The sequence below is a fragment of the Cnephaeus nilssonii genome (genome assembly GCF_951640355.1).
Source record: "Cnephaeus nilssonii genome assembly, chromosome: 16".
Taxonomy (NCBI): Eukaryota; Metazoa; Chordata; class Mammalia; order Chiroptera; family Vespertilionidae; genus Cnephaeus; species Cnephaeus nilssonii.
Window position 1 is genome coordinate 33,396,714 of NC_137087.1, and position 22,666 is coordinate 33,419,379.

The 22,666-nt window shown below is 37.8% G+C and overlaps 1 protein-coding gene across 2 annotated transcripts in view; it reads right to left on the minus strand.

The window, feature by feature from the left end:
• The window catches only part of PRKG1 (protein kinase cGMP-dependent 1), a 1,114,160-nt gene that overhangs the window by 20,690 nt on the left and 1,070,804 nt on the right, over positions 1–22,666 (minus strand). For both annotated transcript variants that reach the window (XM_079792952.1, XM_079792951.1), the window contains exons 10-12: positions 20,244–20,340; positions 5,551–5,690; positions 4,587–4,676 (exon numbers count right to left, since the gene is read on the minus strand). In XM_079792952.1, coding sequence (XP_079649078.1) covers positions 4,587–4,676; positions 5,551–5,690; positions 20,244–20,340 — 327 coding nt within the window. The remainder of the gene's footprint in view (positions 1–4,586; positions 4,677–5,550; positions 5,691–20,243; positions 20,341–22,666) is intronic.

Genomic DNA, 22,666 nt, shown 5'->3' on the forward strand with positions numbered 1-22,666 from the left:
TCCCTGAGACTCTGCCACAGCCAACTCACTTGTCCGGCTGAACCTCTTCCAGCGGCTCCCCCACACACGTGGCCTGTTTCAGCTCAGGCTGCAGACTTTCCTAAAATCTCCCAAAGGCCCACAAACCCCCACCAAGCAGCAGCCAAACTCTATGTGCCCTTTATTTCTTGCTACGTGCTCTCAAACCTGGCACAAGAGGTGACCAGTCTCACTTTGCATTTTAACTCCCATCAGGTGGCTGCAAGCCTGGCATAAGCTGCGGCCACTGTGGGCCTAGAGCGTAGCTTCAACTAAGTGGCCATAAACCCAGCACAACGGATGGCTGGCCTCTGCCCACATTGGGATGCCCACCAAAGGGTGGTAAGCCTGGTTCTAGTGACAACCAGCCTCGGTTCACAGCATAGCTTTCCCCAAGTGCCTCCAAGCCGAGCACTAGCAGCAACCAACCATAGACCACTTTGCAGCTGCCACTGGGAGGCCTCACGCTGGGCACAAACAGCAGCTGACTTTGGCCTGCACTGGAGAACCTCCAGAACCACTACCCCTGGTGGCCAGCTTCAGAACACACCAGAGCACCACCTAACCAGCTCCACAAATGACAAGCCCGAAGTGTAGACCAGGCTGGCATCGGAGCCTCCCTCAGACAACTCGTGCTCCCTGGGCTCAGCTCCTGCACCACAGCCTGTCCTTGGCAGTAATGGCCAGTCTCACAGTCAGCCTGAGAATCAATTCACCAGTGACACGCCAATCACAATCAAAACCACTACAATAGGATGTGCACACGCAAAGGACACACCTGGGATACCAGGCTCAGGTGACCAGGGAGATTGCACCATGGGACCCCACAGGACACTGACGACAAGGTCACTCTGTCAAGACCAGGAGATGAAGCAAATCTGCCTACTATCGTGCTGTATAGAAACAAACACAGGCAGTCAGCCAAAATGGGAGACAAAGAAAAATGTTCCAAATGAAAGATCGGGACAAAACTCCAAAAACAACAACCACCACAAAAATCAACCAAAAGATATGGAGACAGGCAATCTACCAGATACAGAGTTCAAAACACTGGTGATAAGGATGCTTAATGAAATTAGGGGAAGGACAGAGTATCAGAAGGAAAAGATAGAGTTCTAGGGATTGAAACCCTCTTTGAAGAAATAGACAAAAGTCCAGGAAGTGCAGAGTACCAAACAAGATGAACCCAAAGAGGCTCACACCAACAAGCAATGTTAAAGGGACTTCTTTAAGAAAAGGTAAAAAACGTGAATTTTTAAAATTGGAGAAAATACCTCACCAACAAAGGAAAACAGTGAAAGCAGTTGGATCGACCAACTAGAAACCAACTATAAAGGTTAAAATACAAAAGTAGGAAGATCTTGTGTAACTACAACAATAAATTGAGGGATGCACACAAAAGCACCCACAAAAAAGAAATGATGAAAACATTAACATGGAGGCAATGAGTAAAAGTTGTAGTGATTTTAGAATGTGTTTGAACTTAAGCCGCCATCAACTTAAAATGGACTGAGATAAACATAGGTTGGTATATATGAAACTCATGGTATACACAACCCCAAATCTATATAAGATATTTAGGAAATAAAAAGAAAGGAATCCAAACATAACACTAGAAAGTTATCGACATACAGGAGAAAAGAGCAAGAGAATAAGGAAGGAACAGAGAAGAACTACAAAAATAATTAATTTAAATGTAAATGGACTAAATGCTTCAATTGAAAGACATAGGGTTTAAATGGTTGGATTTAAAAAATAAGTCCCATACATAGGCTGCCTACATGAGACCCACTTCAGATCAAAAGATACACAGAGACTGAAAGTAAAGGGATAAAAAACATATTTCATACAAATGGAAAAAAAAAGTTGCCAATTCCTTAAGCATTATGGAACAAAGGTTAATAAAATATAGTTTGTACTGACCTATTCCATATAATAGAACAGAATTTGTGGAGAGCAATGTCACAAACTAGAAGATAAACAATGATAGCTAATACAAGAGTAAACAGGGAAATAACTGCAACAATTAATATTTTAGTGCTATAGTTTATATCTCAAATATAAGAAAATAAGCCTTCAAATTTTTATTTTTTTTAAATATATTTTATTGATTTTTTACAGAGAGGAAGGGAGAGGGATAGAGAGCTAGAAACATCGATGAGAGAGAATCATCGACCAGCTGCCTTCTGCACACCCCCTACCAGGGATGTGCCCGCAGCAAATGTACATGCCCTTGACCGGAATCGAACCTGGGACCTTTCAGTCCGCAGACCGACGCTCTATCCATTGAGCCAAACTGGTTTTGGCAAAATTTTTATTTCTTGATAACAAATAAAAACTGCTCTATGTTCCTTTTCTATGCTGATGGGAAGAGTGAGAGGAGGGTGTCTGTTGCTATTGGAGACTTCCTTAGCGAAATCCCCAAGCCTCAGAGGTACTACCATATCAGTAAAGAATAAGGTCACACAAGGCTCTCTTAAAATAAACCCAAATCATTTCTTTTATGCTTTCAGAATAGCATATCCCTTACTGATTCTTTCCCAGGACACAGGATGAAAATTGAATGAATTGAACAATATGATTTGTTTATTCTAAGGGTATTTTCATATAAACTGTGACCATTTATGGATATTTTGCCTCCATGCATTTCTCCCAACATAAACTGCTTCTTTATAGTAACCCCTCGCAGCCCTAACCAGTCAAAATACATCTCACTCAGAAGCCTTGGCTGGCAATTATGAGCCAACAAAATGTAAACTCAAGTTAAACAGGGAGAAGTAGAAAATAATATTTTCTTTCAAAAAATAAGCTGAAATTGGATGCCTATGCAAGATAGATGCCTCATGAGTGGACTTTAGATTGATTTTTATTGCTTTTGTTGTCTAGTTTCATAAGATAATAGAAGTTTAAAATAGGTGTTCCTTTCTTTATGTGGCTTGTTATTGCTTTCATGTTTACTTGTACTTGTAAATCTCCTAATTAGAACAGAGTAGAGATTTCAAATAAATCAGTGGATTGAAAGCAAAATAATATAGTAGATCCACATTAGGATAAACCAGACATTAACTCACAAGTGAGAATATTAAGTTTGTGCAAGAGCCTGTAAGTTTCAAGAAGTGGGACCACATGTGTTTATCCTATCAAAATGCCTGGCACATAATCTGTACTCAAATATTAACTAACAATAATGTAGTAATCCACTATGATCTAATAACCTAGTGTATATGTTAACCCTGTCTCCTAATGCCAACATGATATATTATCTTGTATGCTTATTTACCTTAAGTAAGATATCATAATACAATTAGGAATGAGACTTTAAATCAATATCTTGCAAAGAACTACTTGTTCTATTCTGGGATATCTACAAAGTAACAAGTTGTCAAAAAATAACATGGCATTCTGGGAACATCAAGGCTATGGTAGAGTTTCAGAAAGAGTGGGAGGGATGAGACTATAACAAAGAGGGAAAAAAGATGTCTAAAGCTGAATGTTGAAAGGGACAAGGATGAGTTTTAAATGTTATTAGATCATAAATAGAAAATGATCAAATGATCATTTATAGGAAAAAATTTGTGGTCTTTCTTTTAAATAAACATTTAGAGTTGGTAATCTCCTGAGACGTTTTATAGAATATATTTTTAAAGGAGATTTTGTGCTAATTATGTAAATATGAGATGGAAAATTAATTTTGCATAATTAAAAGAATCAAATAAGCACTAATGAGACCAACTTTACTTTCCCTGAAAGGACAAAAAGAAGTAACTCTAAATTAGATTGTGTACATGAAATACGACTTATAAGTGGATTGATTTTCTTTTTCCCAAGACCAGTTAAGGCCCGAAAGGAATGGCTGGAAACTTTTATTAATTTGGAAACCAAGGAATAATGTAAAGTTAGAGGAAAAAGTTACTTTGGCAAAAATTCCCAGTGTCAGGAAAGATAGACTACCCATCTGGAGGAGGAATGGAGCAATTAAACTGATAGTGAATCCAGATTGCAACTGTACAGTAGCTCTAATTCTCCTTATGTTACAAGAAATGAGTTAAATTCTAGGTATAGTTATCTGATACATACAACTTTCTTTATACATACCTTACTAGGTGCCATTCTTTTTTTAAAATATATTATTATTGATTTCAGAGAGGAAGGGAGAGATAGAAACATCAATGATAAGAGAGAATAATTGATCGCTGCCTTCTGCAGGACGCCTATTGGGGATCAATTTGGCAACCCAGGCACATTCCCTTGACTGGAATCGAACCTGGGACCCTTCAGTCCACAGGCTGATATTATATCCACTGAGCCAAACTGGCAGGGTGACTAGGTGCCATTCTTATTGTGGACTAATCATATATTATTAGTTATAAATCGGAAGCAGTGAGTTTAGTATTTATAGTAAATTATATGTGCATAGTAGGTTGTGCTCCATATTTACATTACCTTTTGAAAGATAAGCATATATAAAATGTAAATGTCTTTTATACTTCATAATAATTGACTCTTTATAGACCATCATAGTCAACTACATTGTCAAAGACATGATAGAAATTTCTTAAAGCTCCTACCTATCCCTGAGAATGGTCCAGAGCTCTCCACCTAGGCAAGCTTCCATCAACATATACAAATATTTGCTGTCCTTAAATGTTCTGTATAGTCTGTGAATTGCAAACAAGAAAACAAAGGTTACAAACATTATTGCCTTTCAAAAGCATGTAAATGTTTTGAGTGCCATGATTAGAGTCTTATTCTTGATTTGCCAAGCTTGAAATGTTAGTAAAAAGACGAGAGACCTGAATTTGCAAATAAGGAAAAGGAGGTAATGCCTCCTGACTAAGACTCACACACTGTCGGGGACTAGTCTCTCCTCTGAAATGTATTAATCCCAGTCACTATGGACGAAGAGGGCTTCTTGGTATTTCTCTAATTACAATCTGGTTGGTGCTTCAAGCATGAACTCTTGAGCAATATTTAGTGGTTATAAACATGCAGTGTACATAGCTATAAAGTAGGTTATGTTTTACAAATATAACATATGAAATTTGTGTGCTGTTCCCTTAATATATTCATGTTATATTCTGTTTTCAGCAAATGCCACAGGCAAATTAATTAGGAAAGCTTCTGCATTTAAAGAAACTCCCCATTATTTTCTTATTAGTGTGTTGGTTGAGTAGTCATTGCATTTTTAGAAATTTTTTAAAATGCTCAAATACTGAAAGATAAAATAGTTTGATATTTTGTCTTTTGAGCACCAGAAGTCTATGTAGAGTTTTGGAGCAACAGAGAGGATAAAAAAGAAATGTTAGACACTCTGATTTTCCCTTTGGGAAAAGCATGTTCTTTTCCCAGAATCTGATTCTCTTGGGGAAAAATAAAAAGATAGTCAACTTCTTTGAAAAATCTTCCTTAAAATCAGATTTAAAATGATTCTGTGTATGAATGAAATATGTGGTGGTGCGTGTAAGTGGCAGGGGTTTTGTGGTTGATTCGCACTTGGAGTTGGGACTTCAGTCCCTGGGGCAGGATCCCTACCTCACTATGAAGTCGGAGTGAGCCCCCTGCATGATCTGCTTCTCAGAGCGGATGTGCTCCTGTTGTCTTGTATCCACAATGTGGCGTTTCTTGAGAATCTTCATTGCAAAGGTTTTGGATTCTTCACTTTTCAACTGGACCTTAAAGAAAGGCAGAAGGAAGTCAGAAAATGACTCTAGTGTTAATACACAGGGTTCATTCTCAATCCCAAATTAACAGGTGCATGGAGCACCTAAGTGACACTCCAACCATCACCTGAATCACACAATAAATGCTTGCAGGAGCTGGGTTCAACATCCAAGCTCACAACTATTGTCCAATTTCATTGCACTAGATCAGATGAATTTTAATTTAACTGGATTCCCAAATAATTTTGTGCCCACTTGAATTAGAAGGGAAATATACTTGACTCTCATTTCATTTAATATGTTTGAGTATACTTGATAGTCTTTCTCCTTCAATCAAAACAGTAGAAATCTACCTTCTCCAATTTTACTGCGACTGAGTAAATTTTACTGCATATGGGCCTTTATGTTCTGTCTCTTTAGTCCTGTCCACAAACACTTCTCAAATTGTAAAAGTATCTACTTATATTTCTTCTTTTTTAACCTCTCACTTGGCCCTTTCCTCCAGTTACAAGAAGAAGAAAAGTGTAGCAAGATGTTTTTTAAGAGATTAAAAAAATAATTTTTTAAAAACATAAGCTTTATTTTTCCCCCAAGATGGCCTTTTCTCAAGGATTTAGTAATATAAAGGAAAGAAATTCTGGTATCTAGAGATAAGTTAGACCTATTACATATTTTGGAGCAGAGGAAAGGAATGATTTAGAGCTATCATTTTAATAACAATAGAATACGGTTATTGATTTCAAAACCTTTTGAGAATGTGTTCCACAACAGTATTCCTACCTTCCTGGCAGTGATGGGCTCCTGAAAAGAGGCTGTACTCTGAATGTTAGTAATTCTAATCATATATTAAATATCCTGGCTCTAAAGGAATTCTTTCTTAATCTCATATCTGATTTCTGATGTGTTATGGAATTGTGCACCTGAAACCTGGATCATTTTGTTAACCAGAATCACCCCAATAAATTCAATAAAAAGTCTTACAAAATTACATCTAATTAGATGCTTTCCTATTGGGACACATCTAGGGAAATTGATTAAAATATATTTCAAGAAATATTGAAAACTATTTTTCTTCTCAGATATGCACGATAGCTTTAGTCCTCTTGGACCTCAATCCTTACTCCTTAGGTGTACTAATTGGGAGACCTAAGCTGTGCCTTGATGTCCCCAAGGCCTCCATGCCTCTGTTGCAGCCCCACATGGCTCCCTAGGGCTCTGGAGTCCTCAGGCAGGCTGGTGATCTGTGTTTATTGTTTTACATAAAAATTTAACAAGGTGACTTGTAATGAAAATGTGGGATAGTAGAACTAATCACTTAACAGCAATTTTAAAGTGTTATCATCTAGGACTCTCCCTCAACAGAATCCTCAAGATAATGCCAAACGGCCCACATTATTCGGAAATAACGAAAGCCTTGAGGAAATTACATGACAAGCTATATCTTATTTTCAGCTGAAATATCACAGTCCCCTCTTTAGTTGTGAATTGTTTATGCTTCATCTGCAGGAATAGCAAAGTTCTTAAGAGTCTTCTTCAAATACACATGTACAAATCGAATTAATGTGGCAAGTTCCTTAGAAGAGAACATGAGGGCACTTCAAATAAATGGGCCTCAGTTTGCTGCCAGGATTACTGAATCTATATGACAGGCTAGAGGGGGAGAATGGATAATTGAAAATGCCTTAAGCCAAGGACACTCTACTCCATCTGTGAAACTCTTTAAAAGGACCATTAGTGTGATACAAATGAATTCAGTTGTAGTTCATAGTAGAGCACAAAATGTGAAAACCTGCTTCTAAAAGAAATCTGGACAGATAGGAACAATGGCATGAAAAATGAGCTGTGTTACTCAAATTAGAGAAGAAACAAAATCATATTCCTCTTTAGAGTCTTAGTTAAATGACTGAATACTCTTGTGCACTTCACACATCTAGTGTAAAAATATTCTCTTCAGTGATAACACATTTTCACTGCGCACCAGGTGGGAGAAAAGAACTCAGCCTTTAGGGTCGTCACAGGTCTGGACTTAAATCCTGACTTCAATTAAGGTCTTGCTGTCTCTTACGGAGTTATTGTGACTTTAAATTAGAAAGTGCCCCCAAATGTGCATTCATTGAAGATCTCTCTTCTCTTTAAAACAAAGCCATATCAAGTCACTACTCCTTTGCTCAAAACCCTCCAGTGGCTTCCCATGTCACTCATGGCAAAGACAAAACTGTCACAAAGGCCTATAAGGTCCTATACCATCTGGACCCCTGCTACTCATGAGCCTCACTTCTTTGTCAATCACAATGGCCACCTTGCTGTTTCTTGAGTATACTAAGCAAGCTTTTGGGGCAGCTTTTGCCCCAGGCTATTTGCTTGTGCTATTCTTCTGCCTGAATATTCTTCACAGATATCTCCAAGAGTCAGCCTCTCAGTTCCCTGAGTTCTTTGCTCAAATGTTTCCTAATCAGAGTCTCTCTTCACACAAGTCTACATAAAGTTTAAGTTTACATAAAAATTTAACAAGGTGACTTGTAATGAAAACGTGAGGAACCGCCCACTTCTCCCTTTTTTAATGTTCTCTATAGCTCTCATCACAAGCTGATAAACTCAATTATTTAGTTACTTACTTGTTTAGTATTTTTCTCCTCTCACAAGTGTGAAAGCAACCTGAAATTGATGATTTTTTTTAATTTACTGTGCCTGACAGAGAGTAAATGCTCATGAAATATTTTCTTGACTAAGCGAATCAAAGAAAGCATGAAATAAACCAGGATTATTTATCACTGGCAAAGCCATAACATCATCTAAGCTCCACACTTAACAGGAGAAAAACCAGGGAAGCTATGATGACAAGCATGTAGTATTTGGTATCTTTCTTCTTTCCAAAAGTACCCTAAGTTATGCATAAAGGGGAAGAAAAGATTTAATGCCCCACAGGAAATATACATGACAAAAGATCTATATTATTGGCCCTGAATTTTCAATTTTTATAAGATGCTTTGTCTTCCTTGAATGATCAATATGTGATATTCTCAATTATAAATACTACTAGATTTAATACGATCGTATCTAGGATAATGTCCACTTGACTGCCGACCAGCTCCTGGGTTAGCTCTTGGGAATATGGCCATCTCTTTAGACTCTTTTTCTAGCCTTCACAACTCTTTAGTCCTCTCTAATTAATAAATTCTATAATTCTAAGTATATTCTAACCAGTGTATTGCTGTTTAAGCTACACCCATATGTTTATTTCACTCTAGCCAGGATATTAGGTTTAAAATTTTACCTACTTTGCTATTTCCTAAATAGTTTTGAACTTTATATTTGGGAAGAATTTAGGGAAATAAGTGAAGTCATCAGGAGGAAGTCAGAGAGAAAGAGGGAAAACCTTCATTAACCATAAACTGCTGGGCACGTCCATAAACATTATTTCATTTAGTCCTAATGTCAACTTTTAACGGCAGAAGGAAGGTTTTGTTGTGTTTGTACAAATACTTCATAATCAATAACAACAACAGCTAATGTTTGTAATGCTCTTATTTAGGTGTCATGAGCAGTATGTTATAAGTTTTCTTACTTAATCTTCCTGGCACACCTTTGAATATACAATTATCATCTCATTTTTCAGAGGAGCAAATTAGAGATTACCAGAAAGGATAATATATTGCCCCAGGCCACAAAGCGATGGGGCAGAACTGAATCTTTTCGGCCCAAGCTATTTCCATTACATGTTGCTGCCCATCAGCTGAATAAAGCATAGTGATTGATGCTTTACAAATGAGAGTTTAATGGAATTGGCTAACTCATGGACTCTGTGAGAAAAGCTGAATCATGTATCATTACCTTTAAGCTTCACTCATGCTAGACATGTAGTTTGAGAAACCAGCCAAAACTTCGCTGTTATTTTCCTAGGCACTTACAGAGACCTCAATGTGTTATCAGAGACCTGGGCACTTTGGTGCTTGAATCCTACAAGGAGAAGCCAAGGGTGGTTGTGGGGGAGGGGAGATAGAAGAGAGTGATAACGGATGATCCTTGGTGGCAGATGGCTGCTGCCAATGGAAAGTAGGTAGAAGCTACAGAGATCTTTGGGAGTCAGTCTTATTGGTTGCCAATTTAGTAATATGAATTACAAACAGTTTACAGAAACCCACAGCCTATCTACTAAGGCTTTCTGTTTCATCTTTGCTTGAGTGCAGGCAGCCCTAGAGTCTAGAACCACTTTTTGCACTCGGCAAAGCCCTCACTAGTTCCTTAGAGCATAGCACTTAGTCAGAATGTCTCCTTCCATTTTAAACTAGAACGCCACAGACTCACAGAATCCCAGCACTAACAGAGAAGTCAGAGGACCACTGGTGGGAGCTAACTCAACAAAGTTGGTCTGTTATGCGGAAGCTGATTCTCTGAATAAAGTCCAAGGAACATGTTCATGACAAATCTTCCCCTGATAAACTGACAGCTGCCTCAAGATCACGGAAGAATGTTCAACTCTCAGATGAGCAATGCCAAATTGCTGGAGTGTGCTTCTCTCCACGCTGGTTATAGTTCTTAACCAGATTCACCAAATTAGGCAAAGGGCTCATAATAAAACTTTCACAACCAAGTAAACCAGTAAACTAACTCTCAGATTTTCTACTCATGCATACGCTCTAGGCTGTTTTGTCTGCATCATTTCCCAATATTCCTCTATTGCCAGACAACTCTGTACAGTCCTATTAGATACTGCCCTTAAACTCCAAGTTCAGGGACACTTCACTGGTTCAGTTCTGTAGCAGTAGAGTACAGCAGCAATGCTGAAGCTGGGTATAAAGTAGCCATAAAATTCAAGAGGAAAAAACGGCATGAAGCTACTATACATTAAACACATGGATCCACATTGAACTAGATTTACAACTATACATGTAGAAATTAAAAACATTTAGTGTAAAACAAAGTTTTAGCATAAGAAAATATGAACCAGAAAGGGCTAATCTTTAGAGATAGAAAATAAGTTAGTAGTTGCCTGAAGTGGGGTGGGAATGAAAAGTATTTGTAAATAGGCCCAAAGGTTATTATAGGAAAGAGAAATGTTCTAAAACTGGACTGTGATGATGGCTGAACAATTTTATGGTATGTAAATTACACCTCAACAAAGCTTTTAAAGAATTTTAAAAAGAGAATGCCAGAAAATATGTATACTGATATTTTTCTAGTTCTAGTTTTCATTGATTTTTAAATTTACACTCTAAAGAATTAACTGTCCAAAAAGCATTTCCTTCTATGCTTATCTTTACCCCTTCAATAAAAGTTTCTCAATTAATCAAGACTATATTTCATTTTTATACTAGTTTCTATGAACTAATATTGTTATTAAAAATTATATTCTTATTACTTATTTACTTGCTATTAATTCAAATTTCTAAATAAAAAAAGTCCTCCTTTCCTAAAAAGAGTGGGATCATGGGTTGATTTAAGCAAAATGTACATAATTACCACAAAATTCTTTTAATTTATCTAGTCAAAATAATAGGTATTTACTGAGCAATGCCTTATAGTATTTTAATGATGTACATACTACAATCATATGAAAGTTTATGTAATCTTCTTGATCCTCATATTCCTCACTTATAAAATGGAAATAAAACCACCTTATGTTATATACACAGATAGTGTAAGATCAAATCAGATAGTGTATGTGAAAATAGTTTGGAAATTTAAAAGTGCTCCACAGGAGCTCTAGCCAGTTTGGCTCAGTGAATGGAACTTTGGCCAGTGGACTGAAAGGTCCTAGGTTTGATTTCGGTCAAGGGCACATGCACAAGTTGCTGGCTCAATTCCCAGTAGGGGGCATGCAGGAGGCAGCCGATCTATGATTCTCTATCATCATTGATATTTCTCTCTCTTCCTCTCACTTCCTCTCTGAAATCAATAAAAAAAATATATTTTAAAAAGTGCTATCCAAGAATTATCATTATTACTATGATATCTAAGATATGGGGGAATGCTAATTAAAAAGGATATTTGTAAAATAATATTTATAATGTCTGAATGAAGAAGGTATAGGAAAAAATCTGTCTGAATTTAAGGAAATTATAATTTCACAGAGAATGAAAAAGGAATGTTATTACTATGACTCAATTCTTTGGATGTGACATCATGAGGAGGAGCTGACTATACTCATGAAAGAAAGTGAATTTTTTAAAGTGCACAGAAAGCTTCTATTCTATAAATTAGCCTTGAATTTTATTCAACATTCCCTAACAAAAAAAAATTTGTTAATTATTATATGACTAGAAAAAAATTGTTAATTATTATATGAATTCGTGCACCAGTGGGATCCCTCGGCCTGGCCTGTGGGATCAGGCCAAAACTGGCTCTCTGACATCCCCCAAGGGGTCCTGGATTGCAAGAGGGTGCAGGCCAGGCCGAGGGACCCCACCGGTGCATGATTGGGGCTAGGGAGGGACGTGGGAGGTTAGCCAGCCGGGGAGGGACCACAGGAGGGCTCCAGGGCGTGTCTGGCTCATCTCGCTCAGTCCTGATGGGCCGATCCCAGCAGCAAGCTAACCTACCAGTTGGAGCGTCTGCCCCCTGGTAGTCAGTGCACGTCATAGCAAGCAGTTGAGCGGCCTTAGCATATCATTAGCATATTATGCTTTGATTAGTTGAACGGCCGACTGGTCAACCGGACACTTAGCATATTAGGCTTTTATTATATAGGATAATTACTTTTCTCTGGGTACTATAAATTTTAGGCAGGCATAACTATAATCTTAGGAAAACTCCTGTTTTCTTTTTTTAAAAATTCTTCATTGTTTAAAGTATTACATGAGTCTCTTCTTTTTCCCCATTGACTCTCCCTCACCACCCCACCCCCAAGCACAAGCCCTCACCCCCCTGTTTGTGTCCATTGGTTTTGCTCATATGCATGCATACAAGTCCTTTGGTTGATCTCTTACCCCTGTTTTCAATCAGTTGTTAAAATTTCTCTTCTCACTAGCTGTACAAAATTTTATTCCTCATCTTTCTCTCTGTACTACACAACACCATCACACATTTTCCTTTCCTCTATCTGGCCCACATCTCCTGATCTCATAGCTCAGTGCTCATGCTAAATACTATGTGGTTTATGTCAATGGCAATGGGGGGTAATAATATGAGGAACAGAGTATGACTTAGAGATAAATTAAATGTATACATTTGATAAGCTACCCTGAAACATACAGAATGAACTTTTCTATATTTCCAGAAAGCAAAGCCATTTTATTTAAAAGCACATGGCTATTTTCAACATTACTAACAAGGGGACTGTTTTTCCTTCTCATGGAAGGGATCTCTCTTTGAAAGTGTTTATCTAAAGTTTTCAGGGATGTGGACTATATCTTGGCACAAAGTAAACTGTCCTATTCAGGAGGGAAATTACGATGTTTATCTCTGGGAGCAGCACCACCTAAAAATAGCCTGTCTGGTCACCTTACAGTGGATTATTTTATTTCATGGATGGAAGTTTAGAGCTGAATCTGTGTTTATATGCTTTCATCACTTGATCTAATACCCCCAAGTGCCTGATACTTTAAAGTCTAATCTCCTTTAAGGATATAATACAGTTATACTCTGTGAATTGCTATCTAATAATGTTTCTCACTGCTCCCCCACACAACTTCTACTCTAGTCAGGCCACCTGCTTGGGCCTCCTGTGAAAACACGTGGCCTTCTGTGTTGTAAACTTTGCCTGGAATGGCCTTTCCCCATCTGTTTACTTAAATCCTAACCTCTTCTCTAAACCTGGCTTGAGTCCTGCATCTTCTCAGGGCCTTCTCTATCCCATCAACTCCAAATACTCTCTCTCTCTCTCTTTTTTTTTTTTTTTTTGAAATACTGAGAATCTATCTGCATAATTTAGAATTTACTATAATACTAATGAGTTTCATTTGCTATTTTTCATATATGTTGATTCTATCTTCTTACTTAAGAGAAGACAGACATCCCCTGAGGGCAGGAATCATAGCTGATGTTTCTATATCCCACAAAATATATTTAGGGAATTTCTTAATAAATGAAATGTTGCTGAATATGATGTGCCCATAAATTCACTTGGGTTAAAAAATCATATTTATGTCACAGAAACCAAATAGGCAACTATGACCAGGTGTTTTATTGCCAGTTACTTAAGCCTTGGGAAGACATGTCTAGTGACTCCTAAATTTACATTGATCTTTCTAGAATAACATGCAGGTTTGGAGGAGGAATTAATTGCTTTACTTAACTGTATGACACTGATTTCAAACACTTTTAATGAAAAATATTCATTTTAAAAGATAGCTGGTATATAAAATGTGTATAACAGCAAAAGATGTGTAAGAAAGTGACTGTTCTATTTGTCATCCTCGTGTAGCCAAATTTTTAAAACTATCATTGTACAAAGAATATAGTCTACTGTAACAAGATGAATTAAGGCCTATCTTACTTTATTAGCATATGTCAAAGTAGGGATTGACTTTACTACCTGTGATTGCAGCTTAGAAACGGTCCCGTGGTTAGATGTTGTAGGAGTCCCATTATATTGTGACTGCACCTATTCTGCTCAATTACCATTTATTGGATTAGATTTTCATCAGCTATCTAAATAATGCATTTTTTAAAGAAATCAGTACTATTCATCACAGTTAATTATTTTAATTCTTTTGAAGAGTAAACATAAAATGAGGATGGCATATTTAGTAATAAACCCAGGAGAGTACACCTCGAGAAAGGCTGTGTTCAATTGAGACAAACTTTGTGTTTTCAATCACTGTTGAGTCCTTATTCACTTTAGTGACAGAGGACCCAAGGCCTTAGGGCAGCAGGGTTTCCCCCAGGCGCCCACTGCAGCCAAAATCACTGTGGTGAACAAACAGCCAGGCTGCCCAGCAATCCCTGAGCTATTCTATTTCACTGTCGTGTGGCTTGGCAGTAAGAAGCTCTTGAAATGTTTTTGTCTTACTTGGGGTTTCCCTTTGGAGTTAAGCTGCCCGCCTTTCATAATCATAAAATAAAACTCTGTTGATTGAGCGAAGGGTTTATCACTTAATTTCTTGCTTAATCATTTCTTAGGTTCCATTTTTTTTTTTCCCAATTGGTTTACATAGCCCTCCAGGCCTGCTTGCCTGTGATGGACCATTCCCAGGAAGCTGGCAAAAATGCCACGAGAGTCAAGGGGACGCCTGTTAAATAAATGTGGTTGACTGAGTGTGGCAGGTTTCTTGCAACCTGCATATTGCCCCCTCCTGGGCAATCTGACCCTAGGACTGTGGCCCAGAAGGAATGAGAGGTTTCAGAAGGCCGTGGAGAAACTGGATATGATTCAGTAGTTTGCACCCGAAAATGATTTCTCATTGAGAGGTTAAGAGGTGGGGCTTTACAATTTAGGAGAGAAATGGATAAATAAGAGCAGGCTATTTCAGGTACAAAAAGGTTCAGTGTGAGGAAAATTGAAAACTGTTTCCCATCTCCACTCATGACAGATCAGAAAGAAAGGGGCTTTAGTGGTTGGGGGAATTTCATCCAAGCTATCACCAAAGGTCATTCTTCCTTATGTTGGAGAAATGCTTATAGTCAGGGCTTGGCCTAGCAATGGGAGAAAAAAAGAGCATAAGTATTCCATTCCCTTCCCTTTCTATGGCAATAGCAGGAAATAATACAGATAGCTGTCATTAGCATAATTTAATATTAATAATTATTATAACTACATTGGCAAAACATAGCGACCTATGACATGTGAGGTACCATTTGGGGAGGGGGGGCTTTAATTAATATTCTCTTTGCAATCTTGTGAGATACATGTCCTATGTAATCCTCCTTTTAGATATGAGGAAACGAAGACTCAGAAGGTTTAAGTAAAGGACACAGCTGGCAGGATGTGAATCCAGAAGGCTCCTTCCAGTGCTCCAGCTTTTAACCACCACATTACACTATCAGATTTCTTTTGCTCCACAGACATTTTATAACCAATAGGAACAGCAAAAGATTCAGGGAAGGAAAAGCCTCTGAATGTTTGACAGAAGCAAAGGTGAAGAACACAATTATAGTATTTAATTCTAGGTTTATGTCTAATGCAGGTTCTTGAATTCTAGAAGATTTTTTTTTAAACAGAGGTGTACATGTGACAATGAAGTAACATTTACTTCAGTGGTGGCTGTGGGAGGTATGGATCTAAATCATCTTAGAAGCCAGATAATAGAAAAAGCTTTTTTTAAAAAAATCAGCTTGGCTAGCATGGCTCAGTGGTTGAGCATGGACTTATGAACAAGGTCATGGTTCGATTCCTGGTCAGTGCATAAGCCTGGGTTGAGGGCTCAATCCCCAGTAGGGGGCATGGAGGAGGCAGCCGATCAATGATTCTCTCTTATCATTAATGTTTCTATCTCTCTTTCCTTCTCCCTTCCTCTCTGATATATATATATATATATATATATATATATATATATATATATATATATATATATATATATATGAATTAGTAGTTCTGGGCAATCACAACAGATCTTTTAATGACTGCATGTTCTTAGATCACTTACATGTTTTATTCTTGATTTTTTTCCTGTAAAATGTAGATCATGCCCCATGTTTTCCTCCCAAGATAGTTATCAAGGCAAAATTGTATACTGGGAATGAAAACAATTTGAAGATTATAAAGCAGGGTTCAAATGAAAGGCTTATTTTAGTTAGGAAGTAATATCAATCCTATATAATAAAGAGGTAATATGCAAATTGACCATCACTCCAACACACAAGATGGCCACCACAAGATGGCCAGCAGGGGAGGGCAGTTGTGGGCGATCAGGCCAGCAGGGGAGGGCAGTTGGGGGGAACCAGGCCTGTAGGGGAGGGCAGTTAGGGGTGACCAGGACAGCAGGGGAGGGCAGTTACGGGCAATCGGGATGGCAGGGGAGCAGTTAAGCATCGATCAGGCTGGCAGGGGAGTGGTTAGGGGGTGATTAGACTGGCAGGCAGGTGAGCAGTTGGGAGCCAGAAGTCCTGGATTGTGAGAGGGTGTAGGCTGGGCTGAGGGACAACCCTCCCCCGGCCCCACAATGCATGAATTTTGTGTATCAGGCCTCTAGCTTATTAGTAAACATTGTTAATATCAGTTTCTTAATAAATTATACTGCAGTAGTTTCATTTTATAAGAGTGTATCATAATGGTTTTTTTTTTTTATGTCAATGACTCAACTCTCCCTCTATCATAGAAATGCCACCTCTTTGAAGAAACATTGTTCCCTGGTGTCCTGAGCATGTGCTTCTCAGACTCTGATCATGAGTTTACTTGTTAGTTTACATAAGTGTCCCTTGCAATAGATGGCGAGTCCATAGAGGTAGTGCTATTTATTATTAAATTTTATAGATCTCAGCAGAGATCTCGGCTCACTGCATAAGCATATAAAAAATGATGGAGAAGGGATTTAATCCAAGAAGATATTAATTATATCTTCCATATCTTTGTTCCTATATTTTGTCCAAGTATGTTGTTCTGGTATAGGAGGTAGTGGATTGCTGGATAAATAGTTTTAATATCTGACATTTAATAAAATCAGCACATAACATTGCCAGATGAAAATGTTTGAGGCATGCAAGTCTATTTGAAAAGCAAGCTCCTCTCTAACAAGAGCAAAAGTAGAGTAAATGAGGAATGTGACCATAGAGCAACGGGACTGATATTTACTTGTTATTTGTCAAGTCAAGCTTCATATTTTACAGTCACACCTTAGAAATTAAGAGGCTTGCTTAGATGTCTCTACTTTAATTAGTAAATCATATATAAAAGAGAGCTGAATTCTTTTCCTAAAAATATTACTATAAATAAAATGTGCCTTTCTGAAAGATAGACTATAAACAGGTAGCACTGAATGAATTAAGTCCATTCTTCAAAACAAAAAAAAACACATGGACAGAAAATATGGGGTATGCCAAAAAACAGAAAAAGCAAATGACTTAAAAGGCATTGTGAACAGGATGTGCCTGATATTAAACTAGTTACAATCAGTTATTCTAAACATATTTATGAAATCAGTTATTCTAAACATATTTATGAAATAGACTGAATAGCTTAAGAGCAGAATTCCCATTGGCATAGACTTTACTTTAAGCTTCTTAACAAATTGAATACTTAAGTTTGTACCAAAATTATGTTCCCATCTCTAGAAATTGGCAATAAACCATGTAGCAATACTCCTGCATCTAAATTCACTTAAGTTGACATCAATTTTAAAAATTAAGAAATGCTAAGAAGTCTCTGAAGTCTATGTCATTATGCAAAATGAGACGAACATATCTGGCAGTTAGTAAGTTAGTAAGTGGTAAAGACCATGAGCATTGGATTCTAGTGTAATAGTAATCAGTAAAAGGCTAATCCACATAGAATAGTGAAGGAAATCTGGGTATTGTGATTAACCCATGGTGAGTTTTGAGAAATGCAAGATTACATAAGATGACATCACTTCAGAAGTTAAGGACATGTGCCTCTTCCCCTAATGACCCATATGTATGGATTTTTCATTGTATCTAAAGTTTTATGCATTGGGTTATAGCTTTAACACACATTAATTCCTGAGGTTATGGCCTTCATTAGTCTATAAACATCTGTGTAAAAGTGAAATATAATAGCCTTGAGAAGTAAATTAGACTGAACTACTGTTCACTATCTCTTCTGGGATGGAGATGATGCATAAATATATAGGTACTCGGACACACACAACCACAAAACACACACACACACATATATTTTCTTTTTGAATGTCCACATTGAACCTTCCCTAATTATGTCATTAGTTGCTTGTGCCACCTCAGGTATTTTTATGGGAATTTTCTTGAAGTTTTACATTATCTGTTTGGCATTTAATTGTCCAGCTTGAAGTGGTCTCGGTGTCTATGAGTAACTTTCAATATTGCAAAAAGCTCCTACACTGCATTTCACAAAATATCTCTCTGGTAACTTAAAGGTTCACAACCCTCTAGGACTCCACCAAGTTGCAATGTTGTTGTTTTTTGTCAACTGAAACAGCAATTTTATTCTCCATAGTGTTTAAAAAATATTTAAGAAACTCTAACAGTCACAAAATCGGTCTCTAGGAAATTCTGTCCTTTATATACTGCTTCATTCAGAGAGGGGTTTAGACACATACAACTATGTCAATAAACACACCAGGCACTACCCTCTTCATGGCAAGGGGCTCTTTCCTCCCTCTGTCCTGTTCAATGTCCCTCCATCCCGAGTGCAGAGCTATTCATGTGTAACGCTGTTAATAAATCTTCACTAAAGGTTCTTTACCAATAAATCTAGGACTACATGAACTGGCCAGATGCAGAAAAGCGAGAGGTTTTTCTGGGCCCTAACTTGATTTTTACTCTAAGAATGCTTAGATCCTCAGAGGCACCCTCAGAAGGCAGAAGTCAAGTCAGATGTAGTATTACTAAAATATCTCGTGTTGAGGGAGATATAATACAAATTTAGTGAAACACATTGTGGCTCAAAAACCCTCGTGTCTAATCTTTAAGTAAATAACATCTTACTGCCTGTCAGAGTCAGAAGTCCCAATTGTAGCTCAATTGGACAAATATCAAAAATAGCGCTAGGTCGAATATACTTGCATGGAAGGGGATTTCTCCAGTCCCCTGGTGGCAACAGTAACTGTTTACTTCACTGTACACAGTGGCAGGGAGTTCCTAACATACTGTACTGGCGTCTGATATCAGGGACTCCTCCATGTCAGCAGAGAGGTGGAACTTAATCTCTGTGCCCAGATAGGCTTATTTCGCACAGTGTTGAAATGCAGCAATACAGTAACCAGAATGCCTTTTTAAAAAATGTTTGTTGCAATGGCACTTTTTAAATTCATATTCCAAACAAAAGCATGGGAGAGCATGCTTTCACTTGCTTTATATCACATGCATGCAATATGTTTAATGTATAAACTTGTACCCAAATGTCTTCATTACCATCATGAAAACTTAGCTGTATATGTATGTGAAATAAATTGTATAAAATATTCAAACCATACTATCTAATAAAGTTAGATATGTATATGTGCTTGAAACTCAAGAATCACAGAATTACTACTCTAACAGCATTTAATTGACTTTTTTTTAAGCAGTGGTAAGGATTATTAAATATATATATATATGTATATATATATGTCTCATTTCTCTTTATATATACTTAAACTTACATTTTAATTATTGTGATTATGGATATGGCACATAATTAAAATAGTAAGCACTGCTCAGAACTGTGGAAGCAAATGAAGATCATAGAGTATCAGCTGGGTAAGAAGCACCTTGTGACTCCTCACTAAGTAAATGTGTTTAAATGTGTTTACATTTCACTTCCTATAAGGCAGTTTTCTAAAAAGTAAATTTGTATTCATTTTATATTTAGTTTATTGACTACCTAATAGAGCCCACTTTGCAAACTCTGACTGTGCTGATAGAAAATTCTTTGGTACCAAGTTAGGAACCATAGTAATTAAAGATGAGAGAGGGGAAGAGAGAAATCTCATTACGGAGAAAAAGCAGAAAAGGAAGAGAGAGGCTTCCAAAGGCATTCAAAGAACAATGACCTACCAGTTCTACGCGGCCAAAACCTCCAACGCCAAGGGTGTCGATGATGTTGAAATCGGACAGCTTCAGGTTGGCGAAGAAAGCAGCCTCGGCTTCGTATCTGGATTTTTTGATGCGAAAAAATGGAAATCTCTTAGAGGTGCAAACACGAGTACCACGGACAACTGTAGCGGGATGACAAGACTGTGGAACAGGGTTTACCTGCTTACATTCCATCTTGCTTTTAGAGTCTGTGTTTTCTCACACTCATACTGTTTTTGGTCCCACTGGTGCAGCAAAACATAGATTTGCACTTGCTTTTTTTTTTCAAAGGAGAAAAATACAAAGTACCCACTGCATGCCCGTCCTGCGACTGATAAATCCAGTTATCAAATCAAAGTTACATCTTGGTCTTTTTCTACGCGTCTTCTTGTGAGCACGGATTGTTTGCGTTGTTCTTTTGTGGTTCTGTTTGGGATTTTTTGGATTTGCTTGGTTTTGGTTTGGCCGTTCAGATTTTGGAAGGCAGTTTCTCATTAGTTTCCCTTATCCACAGGCTGGCAGTGGCTCCTATAAATATTTGCTAAAAGCAGCAAGATCATTGAGGTCTCTGAAGTGAAATCACAGCCAGGTCTTACGAAAACAGGTCCGAAAAGCTGAGGGCTGATGTGCAAATGCCTGCAATGGATGGTCTCAGAAGCATATTCGCATTCCTAAAAAGTGTCTTCCCTTCGTTTATGTTTACCCACTGACTCTCAGCTGGCAATCCCAGCGTCTTTATGGGTGCAAGTTTCTTATATGAGTGATGGGAAAAGCATGGACGGGGCTCCCAAGGTCTAACTATGCACACATGCAAATCTGACACATGCGAGTGTGTCAGATGCAAAATAAGCATCTCCTGATGAGACAAGTGAACATGAGCTGCTTAAAATATCTCCTTGTTAAAGGCCCTGCTATTTTTAGAAAGGGCAGGAAGGCAAAGAGATGAAGATGATCCTCCCACTCACGAAAGTCAGGTCAGGGAGTGATCCAGCTGTCCCAAAAATAAAGTATTTGAATAGCTATGTGTAACCCATGACCTTCAGCCAGGCGGTACCTGATTCGGTATTGCGCCATAGATAGACACGATGAACTCGCTGGAGATAAAGATACTAGCACAGCTTGTTTATGCCAGTTTTTGGATAGAACCATCCACAGGCATGTCTGGAGTTAGGCTGCAGGACATTTTAACGATTCCATTATAACTAAACGCAAACTGAGATTCTCCACTTGGGAGGAATGTCATACAGCTTTCTAGGTGAGCTTTCAACAGTCTCCAGTTTACAACCACAGTTCCAGTTTTTAATAAGTCAATTCTTGATAGATTACGAGAAGGTAAAAAAAAAAAAAAGCATTGTTTTTCATTATTGGCTAATTATGTGAAATCAACTCCCTCTAACAAAGCTTTATAAACAAGACTACCGCTCAATCCTAATGGTATTTGTAGACATCTCTCAGTGCACAACCAAGAGATCAACATAGTAATTCAGGAGATGGTTTACCAGAATGGAACACAGGCAGCAAATGTGCATTTCTAGCATGCCAACTGCATCACTACTTTTAGAAAATTAAAACTCCATCCCATTTAAAGGGCCAGTGGCAGAGTTCACTCCAACAGGTGTTTAGAAAGGACATCTGTTGGGATCAGAACCCATGATAGTTTGTATGTGGTCAAGCATTTGTTAATGGTCTAGAAAATCAATGAGATAATTTTTAATAATATCCTATGCATTTGCTGGATTTAGAATCTCAGCTATTAACAGGGTAAACTCAGACTACTTTGATATATATATATATATATAGTTACTTATAGCTCCCAAATTCTTATATCTGGGATCTGTGAAATTAGGATGGAAAGATCTCTACTCAAGTGATCTTCAGCCTGGTGTTGCACATCAGAACTACCTGAGCATATTTCAGAAATCACTTAATTTGGGTCTGACTGCAGACCAAATGTATCAGAAATCTCTGGAAGCAGCACTCAAATGCCTGTATTTTTAAAAAAGCCCACCAGGTGATTCTGATGCACAGTATGGGTTGAGTACCATAGTTCTACTCCACGGAAAACCTTCAGGAGGTTCCAGAAACCACAGAAAAATTTGGGGGTGGGGGGTGGGTTAAAATGGTCTAGGGAAAACAGTCGCTGCCTAATGAGCCTGGGGGTGATGCATTCATGCCAACAGTGTTGGGACTCTTTTAACTTGGTCTTGGCTCCTGACCTTCTGGGTCTAGACCCCTAGGAATGAGCAATAATTCTATAATGGTTAACACAGCTATAAATAAGAACAAGATTGCTAAAAAAAAAAAAAAAGACAGGTACAGAATGCAAAAGTTATAAGGTGATTACTTTGTGTTCACATTTTTACAGCAAAATCCTCTTGACTTTGTTTACATTCACTATCTGATAA